Genomic DNA, 22,431 nt, shown 5'->3' with positions numbered 1-22,431 from the left:
TAGCCCTAGCCCTAAAATCATAAAGCTGAAGAGAATAGCTACTATGTTCTCCCAAATTTAGAGAAATATAAGTCAGCACTCCCTCCCAAAGCCAAGTGAGTGGAACACAAAGAAAACCAATGGTAGTAATTTGAGGTAACTACAAAAAGGGGTTGGCTGCCTCGCTGTAGGCTTGTTAAGTGGGAATGCATTAAGCCCAATTTACTGTTACTATCAGAGAAGAAGGCTGTGAAATAACTTTTGTAAAAGCTGAAGTATGACCTTGGTTTCTCACGCAGAGAAACTTGAAGAAGGCAGGATGGCTGGAGCAGTCTGCAATAATAATCCAAAGAAGAAACGATGGCGGAGCAACCCAGCAGAAGGGGTTTCCCTCGGGTGAAGTACACACGTGTACTGTACGGTGAGAGCCCGTGAGGTTGGGAGAGGACAGCAAGTGAGAGGAACTCTGGGAAGTCGGAGTGCATCCTCAGCCTCCAGCGACCCGTAAAGCGAGGCCTTCCCCAGGCGTCTGTGCAAGAGCTCCGACACATACCTCACTAGAGAACCAGTGTTCAGGTATCTGACCCACAGGAGGCATCGGCAAACTCACATAAAAACAATCTTGCCCTTTCTTTTCTACATAGCCATCAAGGACAACTCGGAAAAACCTAGATTCAAATTTTGACACAGGAGGAGGAGGAGGAGCAAAAACGTGACCGTTCTTCCTTCCCCGTCTAGGTCCTGAGGGTCAGGCTGGCTCTGTAGTTGCGGAAACCACTTTGAAATGGATATGGCATTGACTTTGATTTAGACTGGACTTGAATTTTTATATCTGAAATTGAATCTTAATTACTGGCATGGGACTGTTGTTTCAACAAAATGCAGCTGAAGAGCTGTAGTATCTGTCTAATAACCCCTGAAGGCATAGGAGTGGGAGATTTTACAGAGCGTGGATGAAAGAAATAATTGGAGGAAAAAAAATAAATGTTTTAAATCAGTATGCTGTTGAGTTAAAACTGCTCCATACACTGGTTTTAGAAAGAAGTAATGAGGTAGTTGATAAAGCACTCAAGACAGTATGTGGCACATAGTTAGGGTTCAATAAATGTTAGCTGCTTTCATAGTTGTTGCTGTTATTTGAAGGGAAAATATCAAATTTCAATGTGATCCAAAATGGGAAGGACTGTATTGAATAGTAACAATGGAAAATTACAAAAGCAAAGACCAAAGAGCCATGTGTCAGGCATCACATAACAAACATTCTGAACTTGAATAGAAGATTCTTTCATATTTCCTTTAATTTTAAGATCCTATTATTCTTAGTGTGAATTATTTTTCTATATAAGAAAAAAATAGGTGTTTTTCCCCAAATTAAATAGACAATCCAACTCTTCTTACATTTTTTAATTTAAAGAAATGTAGATTATTATTTTTTATTCCCTAAGAGCATCCACTATTAAATCAATATCATTCATCCTTTCGGTTTGGAGTATTAGCTGCCTTTATCAAATGCAAATCATAAAAACTTGGCTGTCAGTATTCATTCTCTGATGGCTCGTTCATCTTTGAAAACAGTACTCACATAAAATGAGTGAACTGTCACTATAGTACAGCTAACGCCGTCTGGCAAGGGACTGAGCTTTTATGTAATAGTAACTTCCTTTCCTTTGTACTAACTTATTTTGAGTTTCTGCGTAAAGGCTATTTTGACAACAACAAAACAAATCAGAGGGTAAGCAAAGTATTTCATTTTTTTAGGCAACTGTCATTGTGAGAAATGAAAAATTTTCTGTCTCCTGACTCAGAGAACAAAGCATTTCATTCCAAACTTGAGGGAGTAGCTCCATACTTACGTCTTGATTGGTCATCTCCCAGTAGGGTCTCTCCCCATAAGACACAACCTCCCACAGCACTATCCCATAGCTCCAGACGTCACTGGCAGAGGTGAACTTCCGGAAAGCTATAGCTTCTGGGGCAGTCCATCTGATTGGAATTTTGCCTCCCTAAAATTGAAAGAGAATAAAAGAATTCCCACATACTTCGAATGAATCTCAGGATATCGCTACCTCACTGGAAAGATCTAGAAAGAGATGTAGCATTTTTAAGTGAATCTGTTTGACAGCCTGCAGTCTCTTTTCACATATCTCAGCCCGTAAGCACTTGTAGACTGACTACTAATTGCCTGTCCGGAAGGTTTCTGGTTTAAATTCTGTTTGACTACTGGAACACATACAGGACCCACATCTCAATTACAGTATCACGATGGCAGCTCGAAGGGGGGAAAGCGGGCAGTCAAGCAAATCAATAAGGTATACTTTCATGACTTTCTAGCAGAGAGTAAAGGACTCAAATTCCCAGGGCATGGTGTTTTGTTTTGTTTTTTTTTTCCCTTTAACATAGGAATTATAAATGGGAAGTCTTGATTGCTGAATGCAACCCTGAGAGGTTTAACAGTTAATAAGACAAGCGTGAAGATCAGATATAGTTATATTTTCCCCCATCACCACGCAATTTCTTTTAGGCTTGACTTCTCTTATTTTTGTATTTGTTCTGTTACAGACTGTTTTTATTTTCACCTAAGAGATAGGTCTCTCATTTAATTTAACCATATTAAAAATTATGGAAATTAGATTGTGGGGAAAAACTTATGACATTATCAAGTTTGGAATTTTTTACATGGTAAAAAAAAATGGTTTGGTAGGCTTCCTCTTAGTTCACAAAATAAATACTTTTATATCCTGCAGGCAAACGCAGGAAACCAACCATTTCATCCACAAGCAAAAATATATTTAAGGGGGAAGCGCATAGGTTTTGAATATTTTCTTGTAAAAAAAAAAGATTAAGATTAACCTATGCCTTCCCATTTTGCAGAGAGGGAATAATTTAATTCATACACTAGAAAAAGTGGAACTTAAGTTGTTCTTTATGAACCCAAGTTTCAAGACACGAGGAAATAACAATTTGTTGTAATGCTTGAAGTTGTTCCGTGAGCTGAGGTTAATTTGAACTATTCAAACTATGTTTAAATTATTTGTCCCTTATATATATGGTAACACCACTCTAAGAAGACTTCCCTGATACATACTTTTGTTAATTAAATATTCATAGGTAAGATCACATCATTAGGCATGGCTATGTGTCATTGTGATATCTATACCATGTTATCACTATTCCTCTTAAAATTGTAGTTTATTGGTTACTTCGAACTTCAGCCTAGGATTTTTCTTCTGGTCCTCAGACCATCATATCTGACGTGACAGTTATCTAAAGTTCCCATATCTTCTCATCTCTCAGTACACACAAACTGCTATCATGGCTCATTTCAAAGGAGTAAGTCTTAAGGGTCTTGGGAACTCTGCTTCCCCTTTCCTCACTTCCCCCCCGCCCCAGCATGATACATTGACACAGACCTTGACAAATCTATTTTATGCATTTAACTAAGACATCAACCAATCATACTGGGAATGGATTTTTCTATAACCTCCTTCTTGCTTAGGCTAAATTTATTAAGTGTAACTCTAATCCCAAGAGAATTCTTAATTGAGGTTTCATTTAAAGCAAATAATGACAATGATAATTAGGTCTAAAAGAAGAGGGATATCCCATCAACTAATTTATTGATTTATTAAGCTAACCATTAGAAGGCTTTGTTTGCTTAGATAAGTTACTCTTGATTTTCAGCATAGTACAGTCCCTAAACATCCATGAGTCACAAAGCAACACTGAAAAAACAAAAAACAAACAAACAAAAAAATAGCCTTATAATCTATGAAAAGAGTATATTGTTAAACTATGAATAGAAGTCATTTTTTAAAATTGAATTAAATAAGAAAATGTATAATACATCTATCTTAAGAATGTGAGATACCAGAAGTGGTCCTCGGTATTGTTAACCAAAGTTAACCAAATCTTATAGTGAAAAAGATACAATGATAAATATTTATAGCTTCAAAAGGAGTTGGAACATTGAGGATATCTAACTTCATGTCTTCTTAACATTGAAAAGGTTTAGAATTAAATACAGTTTCTCATAAGGGATTCAGACTCAAAATGTGCAATATATAGACTGTTCAGAAAATTCTGTTGTACCAATACTCACAGTTTTTCACAGAAAGAATTGTCCAGTACATACCATATCGATTCAGGAAGCAATTACCTTGCTGGAAAAGGATGTTGATTTATGCTAATTATGACAACATGAGTTAATGACCAATTTTCCATAGATGTGATCTTAACAGTTAATATAGCATGTCAAGGAAGTAATTAGGCTTTAAAATACCTCCAGTAAATCAAAACTTCTTGAAGGAATAGTTCTTTTATTTCCTATCATGTGAGTCCTTAAAAAGTAGGTTTAGATATTTCTGTATTTGTTTTACAAATGAAGACACTATAGTGCAGAGTTTAAGTTACCCAATAATGTTATACATGTTTATATATTCATATATATAATATTAATTGCTTTTAATGTAGGAGAGTCTCTCTTTAACGTTCTTTTTTACATTTAGAACTCTGAATAATTTTTATATTGTTGTATTCACTCTGAACTCAAAGTTTTTTTTTTCAGTATCTGTAGGAAGAAAAACGAATTATCGTGCCTCATACAGTGAATACATTGTTTACTTGAGTTTAATATACACATTTGCAGATAGCCAACAAGTAGAATTATCTGGATTTTTTATCTTCCCCTCCAAAACCATCCCTTTCTCTCTCTGTCTTCCTATGTGAGAGGAATGTCCTTTTTGCTATCTTCTTTAAAAATCTTTAAAAATTAAATGTCTCTCGTCTAGTGTTTCAGAAATGCATTCTGTTAGATCTTACCCTCGTGGTGTAGGCTGCCTCAGGATCATCTTCCAGCACCCTGGAAAGTCCAAAGTCAGACACTTTGCACACAAGGTTACTGTTGATTAAGATGTTTCTGGCAGCAAGGTCTCTATGCACGTAGCCCATGTCGGAAAGGTACTTCATTCCTGCAGCGATCCCTCTCAGCATGCCAACAAGCTGAATCACAGTGAATTGCCCGTCGTTTTTCTATTAAAATGATGTAGAAATATTAATCCAGCAACAACAATCACTGGGGGAAAATTTGAAAAGATCTGCCTTCAAGCCCCAAATTAATATTCTCACCAAATTCATATGCAATTTGTATCTAAAGGAGCCTGGAAAAAGTTATCAAATATATCGTTAACTTTGTAACATGGATCAGTCCTCTGCCTGGTCAAAGCTGATCAAGGCTTTGAAAGTCCTTATCAAAAATCTCAGTTAGTTGCCATTTTCTGCATTGTAATCCCTTTATTCTCAGTCATGAGGGGAATATGTTCACCACTCCAGCCCAGTGCCCGCCTTAGATGAACACTGCACCTTTTCTGAGGTGCTTTGGGATAAGCTAGCTCAATAGGCATATTGGGTAAAAAACAAGTGGCCAGAGGAGATGAAGGAGATTCTTCAGGAGCACATGGGAGGAAGAGGACGTTGCAACGACCAGGACAACATTAGTGTTTCTTGGCAGCTTGCTGTCTCTGTCAAGGGCACTGGACTTAGTGCGGACACACAGCATAATGCCCAGCTAATGATTATTTTGAAATATAGGAATGATACGGCCTTACAAGACTAGAGAACTTGAAAATATGTATAAGAAATTTGGTAACAGAAGCTTGTAGAGGCTGGAGATGAGAAGAAAACTTGGCCTTGTCAGTAGACTGCTGTCATCAATGCACAGGCCCCTGGAATAATCCTCAGGAAGGCCATTGTCCTGTTACCTTGCCTAATCAATAGTAGTAGTCTCCACACGAAATGCGAAGAAGTCACAGCCTATAGGTTTAATCAGGCCTGCAAATATGTTACATTGTCTGGCACAAGCTGTATACTAATACAACGAGTTACCAACAATTAAAATTTAGACACTGGTAGGTAAAAAGAATCTTTTCCTGCAACCCAGAAGATCTGACAGCATTAGTGATACTGTCAATTACCACATGACCATCCTGCTTGTACAAGGAGTGGCTGGCTCTCAGATGGGTTATGAGCATAGTTGACCCCTTCATCAACACCGATGATTTGCATGGACCTTTAGACATTTTTTCCTTGCTCTGCCTGATATTATATACTCTGAGCAAATTAGGTACTTGTAAAAAAGCTTCTTTTTTTCCCTTTCCTTTTCTTTCCTTCTGTCTTTCTTTTCTTTGTTGTTTTTTTTTCTTCCCCTTCCTTTATCCCCTCTTTCTTTCTTTTTTTTGGGGGGCAAATTAACATACACTTAAATAAAACTGTAGGGACATATGATTTGGATTTGTTTAAGTTTCTGAAAAGGACAATTTATAAACCAAAGTTTATTTTTTGAAGTATAACTATTCTGACTCCAGATATTTCTATCGATTTAAAAGTTCTGCTTCAAAGTGGCTCATTTTCAACTTCAACATTGTAGTCAACATACAAACAACACTTTAAATAATTAAATGTGCTTTATACCTACCTTTAAAAACGTATCTAAAGATCCATTTTCCATATACTCTGTCACTATCATCACTGGTTTGCCTGAAAAGAAAACAGTGGTATGAACTGCAACTTTTTGATTTTGCATTCTTACCTAGGAAAAGTTTAGTAGAAGATTTTATTTTTGTCCACACTGCATATATTCTTTTAAAAAGTGTCCTCTTTGAGTAGCAAGTAAATTCATGACATGATGGTGTCTTAGTATAATGGGTGGAACCAGTGAGAAGAAAGTGACAGAAGAATAATAACATTGACATTTAAGACATAATACAAAATTTTCACTATTAAAATCAATTTATGTAAAAAACGAGTTTAAGGATGCATTTTATTTTAATAGAGGTAATGATATAATGTACCAAATAATATCCAGCAAAGCATTGTGAACGTATTATCTTTCCCACAATTCTGAACAAAAACTCCTATCCCATTTAACTGCACTCCTTATGATCCCTTGAATATGTGTTGTGTTTTCCTAACTTTCTTTTTTTTTTTTTTTTAAAGATTTTATTTATTTATTTGACAGAGACAGCCAGCGAGAGAGGGAACACAAGCAGGGGGAGTGGGAGAGGAAGAAGCAGGCTCCTAGCAGAGGAGCCTGATGTGGGGCTCGATCCCAGAACGCTGGGATCACGCCCTGAGCCAAAGGCAGACGCTTAACGACTGCACCACCCAGGTGCCCCTGTGTTTTCCTAACTTTCTATATTCTTATAACTCCTTTCCTCATGACTACCTTTCTTTTCCTTCTCTGTCTCACACTTACAGTCTCTGTCAATCCAAATGTTTTCATTCTTCAAAACTCTGTTCTAATTCCTCTTGCTATCTGGAAACTTCTCTTGCAATCATTGTTTCCTCCCCCTTTCATGTCTGATACAGAAGTGCAAGCTAGAGCTTAGGTGGACAGACACCAGAGTCACACTGCCTGGCTTCGAACCCCAGATCAATCACTTACTATGGTGCAATCTTGGGCAAATCAGTTATTATCTCTGTGCCTCATTTGTCCCAGCTGTAAAATGAAGGTGTTGATGGCACCTAACTCCCAGAGCTGTGGTGAGCATCCAGCAAGACAAATGGTTATGCAAGTCACTTAGAACAGTGCCTATCACTTAGAATATGCTGGTTAACTTTCTTGCTGTACATAAGTTGGCTAAGAAAATAGATAATCTTTTATCCCCTATAAAATTGTGGCACTTTGTATATATCTGAGATACAAGATGAAAAATGCAAGATCAAAAACCCTTCTTTATAGGAGAAAATATCTAAAACAAGACTATTAGTTTTATCACCCCACATTAACCTCACTATATTTTAAAACCTGTCCCTTTACTATTTAATAAAAGCATGCTACATAAAATTTGTATTAATTTAAAGTATTTTGAGGTAAGTAAAAAGAGACCTTATGTCAGAAAAATCTATCTCATAGGTCTATTAGTAAACTTTATGTATTAGGAGGAGAAACAACACTCATACAATCAGGAAATGCATTATAATTAATGTAATGGCATTCCAGAAGAACATCTGTATTTTACTTAAGAAGTGATTAATTTAAGTGATAGAATCAGAACCTGCATATTTATTCATACAACACTTTCTAGAAGTGCAAATAAAGCTATAGAAAGTGAGACAATTACATACGAAAAAGAAATAACTAGGAGGAAAAAAGATTTTTTACTTCAAGATCAAGATCACTTAAAACTTACTATTTTGAATAATAAGGTATGACTGTCTAATTTCTTACTCAGATAATTATCTTTTTAAAAAAATACTTCAGAAGGAATATTCTTTTCGTGGAATGTGATGAGTATATTACAAAGCCAGTCACATTTCTCTCTTCCTCTTTAATGTTTATAAAAGTAATTTTAAAAGTTTGTCTGAAATAATTCATTAGGCATATGTTTGTAGATGCCCACATTAGGTGAAACGCCACATGTGCAGAGAACGAGCACTGGAGGTGGGGATGTCATTTGATCTGAACCTTGAAGGCTGCAGGGGTCACTGATGTAATAAAAGGTGACAGATATTCCAGGAAGAAGGGGCAGCATGTGCCAAGGCATCTGCTCATGAAAGTTCAACTATGGCTAGAGCCCTGTATTTTCACTCTGTCAATCCAGAAGTGATAGGACATGAGTTGGGAAATACTAAAAACCGACTGGGCCTACAATAGTAAAAAAAATAAATAAATACAGTTCATAATGTATTTGTAAATGCCTGTCACAGCACAACAGAAGAAAAGATTATAATTTTTTTTTCTTTAGTAAAATTGTAATCTAAGCTCATGAATGGAAAAACACTTGTAATTTAACTTTAGTTATACTGCCATACCCGTTTTAATTCAGACAAATTTTAAAATAGACAAAATTCTGCTTTGGGCCCTTTTGGTCCCATTCTCACATCCAAGAGCCCATTTCAGACTTTTATTAACGTTGAAGCCCCTTTTCTTTTCGAAGTCTACAACTAATATACTACCCCAAGGGTGAAAGCCAAAATATTTGACACCTGCTTTGGCACAGGTATCTACGGATCAGAAGTTACACCAGACATAATGCTGGAGTATCCTGGAATGTCTTGCTATATTTGACATCACTCCTTCATTTACCTGATTCCAGGAATTCAGAGGTAACCAGGGATGAAGCTGAGTAGGCATATAAAGGGGACACTGGGTAATTCTGGCACCAGCTTTTATCAAACACTAACGAAGTATTTCAATAAATTTACAGCTAATAGAGCCAAAGAGTATGTACCGGCTAAACATCAGCCCTCACCCAACTAGAAGGAGGCCTACATTTTCTGGAATCAGCCTGGGTAGCTCTTTTATTCTGACTTTGACTCCCACTTACAGAAATCCACTGGGTAAATTGTCATAGTATAATTGGAATTGTGAGAACTGATTTCTAGCAGATATCCAGAGAATATACAAAATGAATTACATACGAAATTGGCACCCCTCAGCTCATACTATACGGGTAGATGTCTTGTCCATCAAACTGAAACCCAATCTTTATCAATCATTATCGACTCTACCCCAAGTCCTTTATGATTGCAGCACCTTCCCTATAGCTCTACTTACAAAACTTTCAGTTCTCTCCTCCTCTCTTTTTCTAGAATTTCTTCATTTTATCTACCCTTAATTTGTTGGACTTTTTTTTCCACCGTTGTGGGTCACTGATAAATATTTAGTACTGCTCACCCAAGGTTTATTGAGTGGAAATTGGATAGAATTCCCATGTAAAAATATCTTTTTCTTTGATGAATTTGTTCCTTAAACATACAAATTTTATGTAGCATGCGTTTATTAATAGTAAAAGGACATGTTTTAAAATATACTGAGGTTAATGCAGAGTGATAAAACTAAGAGGCATGTTTTAAATTCACTGAGCTTAGAAGAAAAAAAATTATACTCTAAAGTGAATGAACTGATCAGAAGACTTATGACATTGAATAATATAGATTTGGATAGAAAAATAATAAATGATTACTTTTTAGGGAAATGGGCACCTGGCATTTGTTCTATAAGATTTCTTAGATTTCATCACCTAGTTTTAAAAGTAAGATTAATTATTTATGACAGTGTAGGTTGTAATGTCAATAACAAAAATATTATTTGAGAAGTATGATAGGGAACTAAAACACTTCTCACATTTTAGAAAATGGGAGAAAAGCAATTAAAATGAATGTTTGCAAACAAGCATGATCTTCTTTTGTTGACAAGAATAAGACACTTCAGGACCCATTCGATTATTTTTCATGCTTCAGTCATTTTAATGCTAATTATATTTAGTTTGGCTTATGTTTTGTCTCAGTTCCTGCTAGTCTGCAAGAATGACATAGCAATAATTAATGTGGCTTACTCTAACCCTTGGAAATTCAATAAAACTGTATAAATCACTTTCCATTATCCAGCTCGAAGTACAGACAAAGAATAGATTTGCCAATAATTTTGAAAGCATATTATCAAAAATCTATATAAAAAGAGCTCATAAAGCATGTCAAAACATGATTCTAATCACAGAGTAGAGTTTTTATATTATTTACCAAAGACCTAGTCCAGGCAGAGTCTAAGTAGTAATAGAAACACATTATTTGTGGAATTCACCAACCTTATATTTTAATCATTCAGTTTTGGTAATCATAAAAGAGCTACAATTTATTGATTTATTGGATTTTCACTCTTTACAAGGCACAATGTTATTTTTAATTTTATTAAATTCCATAATAGTGGTATTACAGAAGACATTTTTCAGAGAAAGAAATGTGAGGCTTAAAAAGATTCAATATATGACTTGGGTTGATGAGTGCAGATATGTAAGAACCAAAGTTGGGAACCAAATTTATGTCTATCCGACCATAAAAGCTGTTTTCCTTTCCTCCACACTATGATACCTATAATTTCAAAATACTTATTTTAAAGTTTAAATTTTATTTTAAAATCTCACAATTATTTACTCTTTTGTGTTAATACTAGCTTGGTAATCATGCCTATGGCATGACAAACTATCCAACCATTAATGGCAGATCTGGTAGGAATTCAGATTCTCTCAGTAAATAATATAACTTTACATATGACAATTACTTACATATGTTCTGAGTGTTCTGAAGTATTCTATAGTGAAATGGTCTTGGATTCTATTTATATGAGGTATATAAAGTAATAAAACCCATAGAAACGGAAAGTGGAAATGTTATATTAGCAGCGGGGGAAGGAGGAAAGGAGTTGCTTTTCAGTGGTATAAAGGTTCAGTTACGCAAGACAAAAAAGTTGTGGAGATCAGTTGTATAACATTGTGGTTATAATTAATTTGTACCCCACACTTGAAAATGTAAGAGGACAGATACATGACATGTGAGGTTATGTATCTACAATAAAAAAACTGAGTTTGTTTCCTTACTCTGTGATTTTTTGGTGCTAATGTCCATCACAAATCCAAGAGAGGAGAGAATATGCCACCCCTGTTAAAGCAATCATTTTCCCTAAGATACCTCAACGTTAGGTAAAAAAAAATTTGGGGCATGTTGATGTAGCCCTTGCTTTTCAGAACATTGCCCCAACAGTCTGCAAAGCTATCATCTGTTGGGAGCATATTAGAAATGCACAGTCTTAGTGCTCAATCTGATCTATTGAAACAAATTCTGCATTTTAGCAATATCCTCAGAGGCACATACAATTTTGAGAAGCAGTAAACTAGGCCACATCACAAAAGCTGCAGTTAAATCTGGGCTTATTATTTTATTTGCATTGATACCACATGCTTTTCTGAAACCATTAGCTCATCAATAAACACTTGATACCACTTAAGTCTCCACTCAGGGAGCATTTGATTTAGAAGCATCATAATTCACTGGAGGAAAACTGTCACTGGGTTTCTCTTAGAAATATTTTACAAGACTTGTAAATAATTAATGTAAGCCTGTGCTTATACTTACATATCTATAGTTTTATTGCACTCTGTCATTCTATTTGGTTTATATTCCATTTAGTATACTAACACTTTCAGCTGTTTGAAATTACTTTTATTTTGACCCCAAGGGCAACTTGAGATAACTCAAATATCATGGTTCAATTATTAATGGTTAATGGTCAACCAGAAAATGGAATCTTGTGCTTAGAGCAGGAATAGATAATGCTTATTAAGGGGATAAGGAGGGGAGGACAAAGTATGGGGCAACTAGAAGGGTACTCATATTTTAATTCCATTATGGTCCTTAGTCAGTTAACACTTTAGGGAAAAATCATTTATAACATTATATAATTTGAATTTGTAGAAAGATAATAAAGTAAAAAGTCGATATACCTTCCCTGAAACAGGAGCATGAAAACACCAAATGTCTCTATAAATAGAAAATCTAAACTTCATATAATATTTCAGATTTTTTACACTGATAATTTTTTTCATTTGGTGCTCATTTCTCAAATTAGAAATGAATTTGAATTGTTCTGACATTAGTGAAGGTAGATGATTGCTTATGGAGTCAGACATTATGGACTTTTTAGAGGAGGTGGGGAATACAAGAATTAAGAAATCTGACAGCTTTCTTTTATTAATAATGAAAATAACTTTAAAAATACAATGTTTAATTTACTGAGTCAATCTATGAGCTAGTAAATTTTGTTTCTATAGTTCTATTTTTTTTGGATGAGCAAAATTTAGATTTTATCAGGAAGAGCACTTGTAAATATCTAATAATTACGTTTACATATTTCTTAAACCTCATTCTATGCCCTAACAAGGAAAAACAGGTACTGAATTAATGAGCTGACTTTTATTTCTACTTCAGCTTTAAATTTATTTCCATCATGGTTTATTACTGGTTCATAGAATTTGTTTCCTTATGTGAAATGAACAATGTAAAATTCAAGCATGCTCAATACTTCAAAACATTTTCATTTTTACATCTCAGGACTAAAGGTAAATCAGTGGCTGCATGCTTATGGACCTCTCAAATTAAGTTGTCCAAACTGAACTGATTACCAACCACAGTCTTGATCCTCCTAGACTCTTCCCCATAAATGTCAATTCCTTTCTTTGAAGAACTCATGACAAATAATTTATAATTATTGTTGACTCCTCTCTTTTTCTCACACTCTATATCTAAATCACAGGAAGCCTTCCTGGGATTGTCTTCAAAATATCTATAGAATTCAACTACTACTCTCCATCTTATTAGACCAGCACTTTGACCTAATCCATGACGAGGTATGAATAACATCAGTAACCTCCCCATGGTCTCTTTGCTTAAACATTGGCTCTTACTATCTACACTTAACATGGCAGCCAGACTGATCTTGTTAACACAGATATTAGATTCCATCACATCTTGGTTCTAAAGGCTGCAAAGCTCAGATTAAGAGATGGTCTTTACAGGGACCAAAGAATGTGCACCATCTATCCTCCTAGTACATCTCCAAGTTAAGTTCTTTCCAGACTTCTCTCCTTCATTCCATTGAAGCAACAATGGCCTTGATATTTCTTGAACATCGAATGTAAGTTCCATTTGAGACTTGCTGGTCCTTATTTCTATAACATTCTGCCTCCAGATATCTGTAAGGCCCACACTTTCACTTTATTCAAGCCTTATCAGAGAGTCCTTTCACTAAATAAAATAGTAATCACCAACCCTCAACAAAAGCAATCCCTAATTTCCTCACCTAGCTTTATTTTCTCATTTAATATATTATAAATATGTTTATTCACTTAGTTTCTATTTCCCCACCCAAAGTAAACTTCATAAAGGCAGGAACTCAGTTTGTTTAATCTCTGCTGTATCCTGATTAATAGCGATAGACATGTATTAGGTGATCAGTTAATATCTTTGAATAAATAAATGTTTGTCAAGGGTATACTGAAGGGTGAAATATGAGATTGGTAATGTACACTCTTTAAGAGCTTGGGTTTGGAAGTTATGTAAAACTGTTTTAAAATGTGGCATTATCCTATGCTAGTTTTATGATACTGGATAAGGTATTTAACCTCTTTAAAGTTAATTTTTCCCATTTGTAAAATAAGAACAAATACAAGTGTCTAAATAATAGCATTATTGTACAGATTAAAGGATATAATAAAGAGAATTAAGCTTAATAAATTCTTAAAGTAATGTTAATGATTAGTAGTAGTAATAACTGTTATATACAAGATCTTGTGAAAAGATTCTCAAGCAATTTCCTTCATATGAATTTTATTTTTTTCTAAACACCCATGGTTTTATAGAATAAGGTTTTAAAAATAAAATATAAACTATATATCACTCTAACTAGTTTTAAATGTTTACATAACTGCATTGTCATTCACTCATTTAATATCGCTTATGTCTTTTTTTTTTAATTACCTAATATGTCTGGCCCTGTGATAGAGACTAGGGGAGCTATAAAGATATATCATTTTCAAGAAGCTCATTTTGTAGTAAGGATGATAAAACGTGTAGAGGAATAACTATGATATCACACATAGCAAGACAAAGTACAGAGAAATGCAACTAGAGTGTATAAGATTGTCTCTGGCTGAGAATTTACTCATTCAACAGATATACGAAATACTACACATGCTGACCACTGATCTAGGAACACACAGGTGAGCAAGACAAAAACCTCTGTTCCTTGAGGCTTAAATTCTAATGTAGAACCAGGAAGCTTTCCCTTACTGAGCCATTTGTGGAACTGGGAAGCTTTCCTTTACTGAGCTATTATACTTTATATAGTGGTTCCTGTATGCAAGGCAGACACTGAGAATAGAAAGAAAAACGAAGATATATGATGCTGATCTCATGGAGAAAGCCACATCTGAATTAATCTTGAAGGTTAAGTAGAGCCAAGAAAAGTGGAGAGGACATTCTTGGGTGGAATGAAGTATTTCAAAGGGGTAGAACAAGAACTCGATAGAGATTTTCTGGAAAGGAAATAGTGAAATATGGGGTTATGGCCAAAATTATATGGGGTTAAGAATCAAAGTATATATATTTTGCTTCATTTGTTTGCTTATTTGGTGATGAAGCATCAAAGGAAAACAGTGATTTAGAAAAAGCTACCTTGGGACAATATATATGGAATGGGCTAATGTGAGAAAAGACAAAAGTGGGAAGGCTAGTTTGAAGATTGTAGAAATATCCCTGGATAATATAAAATAAGAAGTGACTTTGTAAGATAGAATGAAATACTATATTTGAAAGGTAATTACAAATTATATAATAAGTCATAGTTGTCTGACAATTTAAACAATCAATTGTCATTGAACGTGCTATCTCCTCAAACATAGAGATAAAAAGAAATAGGGAGAGACTCCTCTAATGTTCCTCTAACATTTTGCTTAAATTTATTAATTTTACAAAAGAACTAAATTTATTTGTAGAAGATCCTAGATTAAGAAATATAACTATGAATCATTTTAGCACTCAATAGAAGTATTCCTTTAGTCAATTTTGATAATAATTTCCACAAGTGGGAAAAGATAAATCTTAAAGAACTAAAGATGCTGCAATTGGAAAATTATTTTTCCTATTTTTATTTTAATTTTGAATCTCTTCAAATAGTAAAAGTTGGCACTGTATATATTACCTTAAAGCATCTTGCATTGTGAATGAGTCAATTAAGCCAGGACCTGTGGGTTTTCACATCATTTGTCATGAAGTCTCTCTAGAATATATAACTATTTCTGATATGCCCTGTTTAACAACACAACACAGAAGGAATTTGAATTCAGGCCCATGTTTCTGGCACGTAGGGCGGTGATACGAGAAAGATGAAGGTTCATGATAGCACCACCCATAGGAGTGTGACTTCAGACTCCCTACCTCAGCTTCAATCAGAAAAATCACGAGATTTAGTTGCACTTATGTCTCATTATCTGTGTGCTGCAGGTTGAGAATAATTGTTGAATAAATTAGCATCAGATCAGAGAGCATGAAATTAAGGACACAAATAAAGTGAGTTGCAACATGGTAAATTAAAAACAAGCTGAAGACTTTCTAGGCTGAACATCAAGAGGTACATTTATTAAGGGGAAATGCAGTTCGAGTTCACACAGAACAAAATATAGGACAGAAATATTTTAAATATTTTCATTTTGCTTTATGTGTATGTGTAGTTTCATGGCAGCAACATCAAATAGAATATTTGATTAGGAGATTGGAAATTTCCAATTTGGATTCCCAACTGCAGTACTGTTTTTTAGACTAAAATTTACAAAACTTAGATATGATCACTTGTTGACAAAGGTTTCAAGTGCATACAAAATATATGACAAATTTAGTTGACTTCATATGAGAAATGTAGTTGTCTTAGTTTGTCTCAGTCAGGACCCATTCACATTAAACAAGTTCTATAATAAATCAGGGTTCTATAAAAGTAAGTGAATATTAATTGTAATAATTTTGGGGTGTTGTCCGTTAGTATCTGATTCACTCACTTAAATTAAAATAAATATTTATTCACTACTCTAATTACTTGCAGTTTTGTTCACACACACATACACATAAATATATCTTAATTTAATCTGCACAACAATCTTATAAATTAGGTATGATTTCCCCCCCTTTTTTTTTTGGTGATACTGAGGCTCAAAATGTTTAACTGACCATGGATTGGTTTAGCTTTAGATATAACAGGCTTACATAAATATTTAGGACACTGTCTCTGTCTTCAAGGAGCAGACTTTTTTTTTTTAGCTAGGGAGTTAAAAATATATGCAAAAAAGATAAAATTAAATGAAATATTTGAATAAGAGTTTTGGCCAAATGGAAGATCATTACAGACAACTGCAAAAATCTGTACTTCGGTACAGTGTTCAAAAGAAGAAGGAATTACTTTAGGTTGAAGTGATGAGGGATTGTTTCATGAATGTGATGTGATTGGAACAGGGTTTTGAAGGAATTGAAAAGGTAGTGAATAGGAGGGTGTAAGTTTCAGAGGAAGAGACAATGTAGGCAGGTCAAAATATCAAGCATGTTAAAATGGACTAAGAAAACAATGCATGTGAAGGAGCTCAGAGCACAGGAAGAGATAGAACGGGAAAGTAATAACTATAGATTGTTTAGTACCTATTCTTTGACACGCCCATTCTAAACTTTACCTGTATTAATTCATGTCCTCTTCCCACCACCACTATCTATTCTTAATCCATGTCACTGTTGAGGAAACTACATTTCTGAATGTTTAAGTAACTTGTTCAAAGTCACATGGTTTGTGGCAAAACCAAAATTACAATATGTGGCTAGATCCATAGTCCAGGTTCTTACCATTATGCCATACTGTCATCCATAATAATAATAGTGATCTGACACTATTGATCTGAATAGTGATAATATAATGATCTGAATTCATTACAGAAGGTAAACTGGCTACCTACAGAGCTTCACATTAACCCTGGGTAATAAGAAGTCATGGTCAGAGTTTATTTGAGGAAGTTAAATTTATTGGAGAAAGCCATATTAAGGATAAGATGAAGAAATGAAATGTATCAAATATTTGCCTACTATTATTACCATGACTATAATTAAGAACTATGTTTTATATTAGATAGTATCATTACTGCATAGGAAATAACAGTAATCAATTATTCTTATAATTCTTGTTCCTATAGTATCTAGTGCCACAAGATACCACTGATATCGTTTTAGGACCTTCCCTTCAGATAAAATGTAGTCACATTCAAATTCTGATTTCATTTTATTATACTGGTGACCATCTTTTTTTTTCACATCATATTCTTATTTCAAATATTCGTTGGGTATAATTTTTGTAAAATATTTTAATTTCTTACATTACTAAAAAAACCCATATTTTTTCCTTGTTCTCTACCTTTCTTTCTCTTGTCCCTGCCTCTCACCTTTCTTTAGGAACTTATTTGTTCTGATAAGACTTAAGGATGTCTTTCTTGCTCCAGCAATACCCTCTTTGGGTTACTGTCAAGGGGGTAATAAAGTATGGGCATATATGCAACTGGAGGAAGAAACACATCTAAGTTTTGGGGAAAAAATTGTCTGCAGGTTATTTTATTTTTATGCTACATTCCTCTATGAGAATTCTTACTGGAAATACGTATCTCTTTGAAAGGCAGGAAAAAACAGTCTAGCAATATAAGCTGATTCAAAAGTTCAGCCAGTCATCAAGATGATACTTTTGCTGTGGTCTGTTTTAGGACTTTTAAGGGGCTGCTACCTCCTCATCTGTGACTTATTGTGAATAAATCATGATTTAAAAATTAACTTGTTATATACCAGGCAAATATTTTGACTTGCTTCTTTTGTCTATATTGTGAAAAAGTTGTGTTTTTATTGTTGTTATTTTGTTTTCCATATTTAAAAGCTAAATAAGTGGATATCCAATCATTTGAAATGCCTTAATAGATTGATGGCATTTATTGAATACATATTGCTGGTACACATATTTGGCATATATAATTTAAGACTTGATTAATAGCAACTGGAAGGTGAACAGATGATTGAAAGCAAATCTAAAGAATGTCCCTTGCTAAAATTTTTTAGATGAGTTAGAAAGTGGTAAGTAGAATATGAAGGACAAAGGAAGGACTGAGAACACATAGAAATGGCAAAAAAAAAAAAAAAAGAATTTAAATAAGGCCTCAATCACGTGACCCAAAAATATTTTATTGGATGACTGAAAAATTATGTGAACTCTTTATATTGGGAAGATCGTCACATAGTCACATATAAATACGAATTTAAAAGAGATGTGAAAATCCAGATATTTCTGAGCAAAAATTACATTTTCTTTAAGAAAATAATTAATCTCAAGGAATTTGTCCAGTCTTCTGTGGCTGCTGCTTTCCCTAAAATTATTAAAATATCTCAATGAAAAAAATGAATAAAAGAAATGCACCTGTCTTTAAAGACTAATTTAAAAGATGGCAGGACACCTATGGTTAGAGTGAACCTATTAAATGTTGAACTTCAATGCCTCAGTCAAAACATTGAAGTTAATATTTTATTAGGATAAAAGTGGAAGAGCCAGAAGAAAAAAGAATGTTGATACCTTTACTCCTTCTTTTATCTGGATACATTTTCTCTGGCAGTGAATTCATAGTAAATATGTGAATATATATGTTTTGAAAAATTAAACAGAAATTCAGGTTCTATTAAAGATCAGCTTGGACAAGAATCTACTAAAATACAGGACAATTATTATTAATATTAAATAAATTTTTAATAACATTACTGTGGCTACTTTTCCTTTTATCCTAAAATTAATAATAACCTAATAGAAGACACTCAGATATTCATGACAAACACATACATATAATTCTACTGTACTTACTTTTGGTCACAACACCTTCTAAGTGAATGATGTTAGGATGATCAAACTGCCCCATGATACTTGCTTCACCCAAGAAATCACGGCGTTGTTTCTCTGTGTAGCCTACTTTCAGGGTTTTGATTGCCACAGGTAATTCTCTTTTTCCAGGAAGTTTCAAACGTCCACTACAAACTTCACCAAATTCACCTTGTCATAAAGATGGAAAAGCACATAAACTCATTTCAATCCTTACTCTAATAATATGCTAAAGTCCTCCTAGAATATTAAAGTTTAGACAAAACAGTATTAAAAGGGGAGTCCAAACTTCACTATCGAGAATAAGTGGTGCTTTGGAAAAATCGTCCACAGGTGATCATAAAACACTCTGGGGGTTATTAGCTTCATCTATCTCACCTACAAAAACCTTAATGAAAATATTAGAAAGAAATTAAATGCAACTGATTGAAAATCACTTCCATCTTCCTTCTTTTTCTACAATAGCAGTGCCTTATTAATTGATGAGAAGAGAAAAGGAGGAAAGTTTATAGAAGGACAAAAAGGAAATAATTTTAAGGAAGAGATGATTCATAAACAGACTAACCACGTGCTTAAACTATGTATAGTTTCAGACACTACAAATTATATATGGAATGTAAAAACAGTAGATGATAAAATCCTGTTTGAATATACATATTTTTGCTGTTTTTTTTTTAATTTTCCAAAGCAAACATTTGCTGGTTTAAAGATTTTATTTATTTATTAGAGAGAGCGCACAAGCAGGTGGAGCAGCAGACAGAGAGAGAAGCAGACTCCCTGCTGAGCAAGGAGCCCAGTGAGGGAATTGATCCCAGGACCCTGGGATCATGAACTAAGCCAAAGGCAGCTGCTTAACTGACTGAGCCATCCAGGTGTCCCACACTTGCTAGTTTAAATATGAGCTCCAAAGAAGGAAGCATTAAAATATGACCAGTTACATACCACTTTGAAAGCAAGTCAGTTACAAAAGATTTAAAAGCATTCTATGTTAGATCAGGACATTGACATATTATATTCTATAATATAAACACAAATTAAAAGAAAAGAGAAATGACCAAATAGATAAAACCATGAATGACAGAGGAGCGATCACAACCAACAACATGGAAATACAAACAATCATAAAAGAATACTATGAAAAATTGTATGCCAACAAACTGGAGGATCTGGAAGAAATGGACAACTTCCTAGGAACTTACAAACTACCAAAACTGAAACAGGAAGAGACAGAAAATTTGAACAGACCCATAACCAAAAGAAACTGAATCAGTAATCAAAAATCTCCCAACAAACAAAAGTCCTGGGCTGGATGGCTCCCCAGGGGAATTCTACCAAACATTTAAAGAAGAGTTAATGCCTATTCTTCTCAAACTGTTCCAAAAAATAGAAATGGAAGGAAAACTTCCAAACTCATTCTACAAAGCTAGCATTACCTTGATCCTCAAATCAGACAAAGACCCCACTAAAAAGGAGAATTAGAGGCCAAGATCCCTGATGAACATGGATGCAAAAATTCTCAATAAAATACTAGCAAATCAAATGTAACAGTACATTAAAAGAATTATTCACCATGATCAAGTGCAGTTTATTCCTGGGCTGCAGGTGTGGTTCAATATTCACAAATCAATCAACATGATACACTGCATTAATAAAAGAAAGGATAAGAGCCATATGACCCTGTCAATAGATGCAGAAAAAGCATTTGACAAAATACAGCATCCTTGCCCAATACAAACCCTCAACAAAGTAGAGATAACTGGAACATACCTCAACATCACAAAGCCATATACAAAAGACCCACAGCTAACCTCAATGGGGAAAAACTGAGATCCTTTCTCCTATGGTCAGGAACAAGAGAAGGATTTCCACTCTCACCATTACTATTTAACATAGTACTGGAAGTCTTAGCCTCAGCAATCAGACAACAAAAAGAAAGGCAAGGAAGATGTCAAACTTTCATTATTTGCAGATTACATGATATTCTATGTAGACAACCTGAAAGACTCTACCAAAAAATTGCTTGAACTCATACATGAATTCAGCAAAGTTGCAGGATATAAAATAAATGTGCAGAAATCCATTGTATATCTATATGCCAATAACAAAGCTGTAGAAAAAGAAATAAAAAAATCAACCCCATTTGCAATTGCACCAAAAACAATAAGATATCTAGGAATAGATCTAACTAAAGAAGTAAAAGATCTGTATTCTAATAACTATAGAACACTTATGAAAGAAATTGAAGAAAACACAAAGAAACCAAAAAGCATTATATGCTCAAGGATTGTAAGAACAAATATTGTTAAAATGTCTATACTACCAAAGCAATCTACAGATTTATTGCAATCCTTATCACAATACCAAAAGCACTTTTCACAGAACTAGAACAAATAATCCTAAAATTTGTATGGAACCACAGAAGACCTGGAATGGCCAAAGCAATTCTGAAAAAGAAAAACAAAACTGGAGGCATCACAATTCCACACTTCAAGATATATTACAAAGCTGTAGTGATCAAGACAGTATGGTACTGGCACAAAAACAGACACGTAGATCAATGAAACAGAACAGAAAACCCATAAATGGATCCACAACTCTATGGTTAACTAATCTTTGACAAAGCAGAAAAGAATATCATATGGAAAAAAGACAGTCTCTTCAACAAATGGTATTGGGAAAACTGGACAGCCACATGCAGAATGAAACTGGACCACATTCTGATACCATACATAAAAATAAATTCAAAATGGATGAAAGACCTTAATGTGATAGAGGAAAACATCACAGTCCTAGAGGAAAACACAGGCAGAAACCACTTTGACTTTGGTAGGAGGAACTTCTTACTAGACACGTCACCACAGGCAAGAGAAACAAAAGCAAAAATGAACTATTGGGACTTCATCAAGTTAAAAAGTTTCTCCACAGCAAAGGAAACAATCAACAAAACTAAAACACAGCCTATGGAATGGGAGAAGATATCTGCAAATGACAGATCTGATAAAGGGTTAGTATCCAAAATCTACAAAGAACTTATCAAACTCAACACCCAACAAACAAATAACACAGCTAAGAAATGTGCAGAAGATGTGAATAGATACTTTTCCAAAGACATCCAGATGGCTAACGGACATATGGAAAGATGCTCAAAATTACTCATAATCAGGGAAATACAAATCAAAACCACAATGAGA

At 34.3% G+C, this 22,431-nt stretch overlaps 1 protein-coding gene across 4 annotated transcripts in view; it reads right to left on the bottom strand.

Annotated features, from left to right (window-relative positions):
• The window catches only part of EPHA5 (EPH receptor A5), a 334,944-nt gene that overhangs the window by 19,092 nt on the left and 293,421 nt on the right, over positions 1-22,431 (bottom strand). For all 4 annotated transcript variants that reach the window (XM_040625400.1, XM_040625402.1, XM_040625401.1 and 1 more), the window contains 4 exons: positions 19,226-19,411; positions 6,449-6,510; positions 4,798-5,007; positions 1,833-1,982 (listed from right to left, as the gene is read on the bottom strand). In XM_040625400.1, coding sequence (XP_040481334.1) covers positions 1,833-1,982; positions 4,798-5,007; positions 6,449-6,510; positions 19,226-19,411 — 608 coding nt within the window. The remainder of the gene's footprint in view (positions 1-1,832; positions 1,983-4,797; positions 5,008-6,448; positions 6,511-19,225; positions 19,412-22,431) is intronic.

This window comes from Ursus maritimus, unplaced genomic scaffold, assembly GCF_017311325.1.
Source record: "Ursus maritimus isolate PB19 unplaced genomic scaffold, ASM1731132v1 scaffold_8, whole genome shotgun sequence".
NCBI classification, from domain to species: domain Eukaryota; kingdom Metazoa; phylum Chordata; class Mammalia; order Carnivora; family Ursidae; genus Ursus; species Ursus maritimus.
The sequence above is the reverse complement of the archived record's forward strand: the minus strand, read 5'-3'. Positions and strand labels throughout refer to the sequence as shown.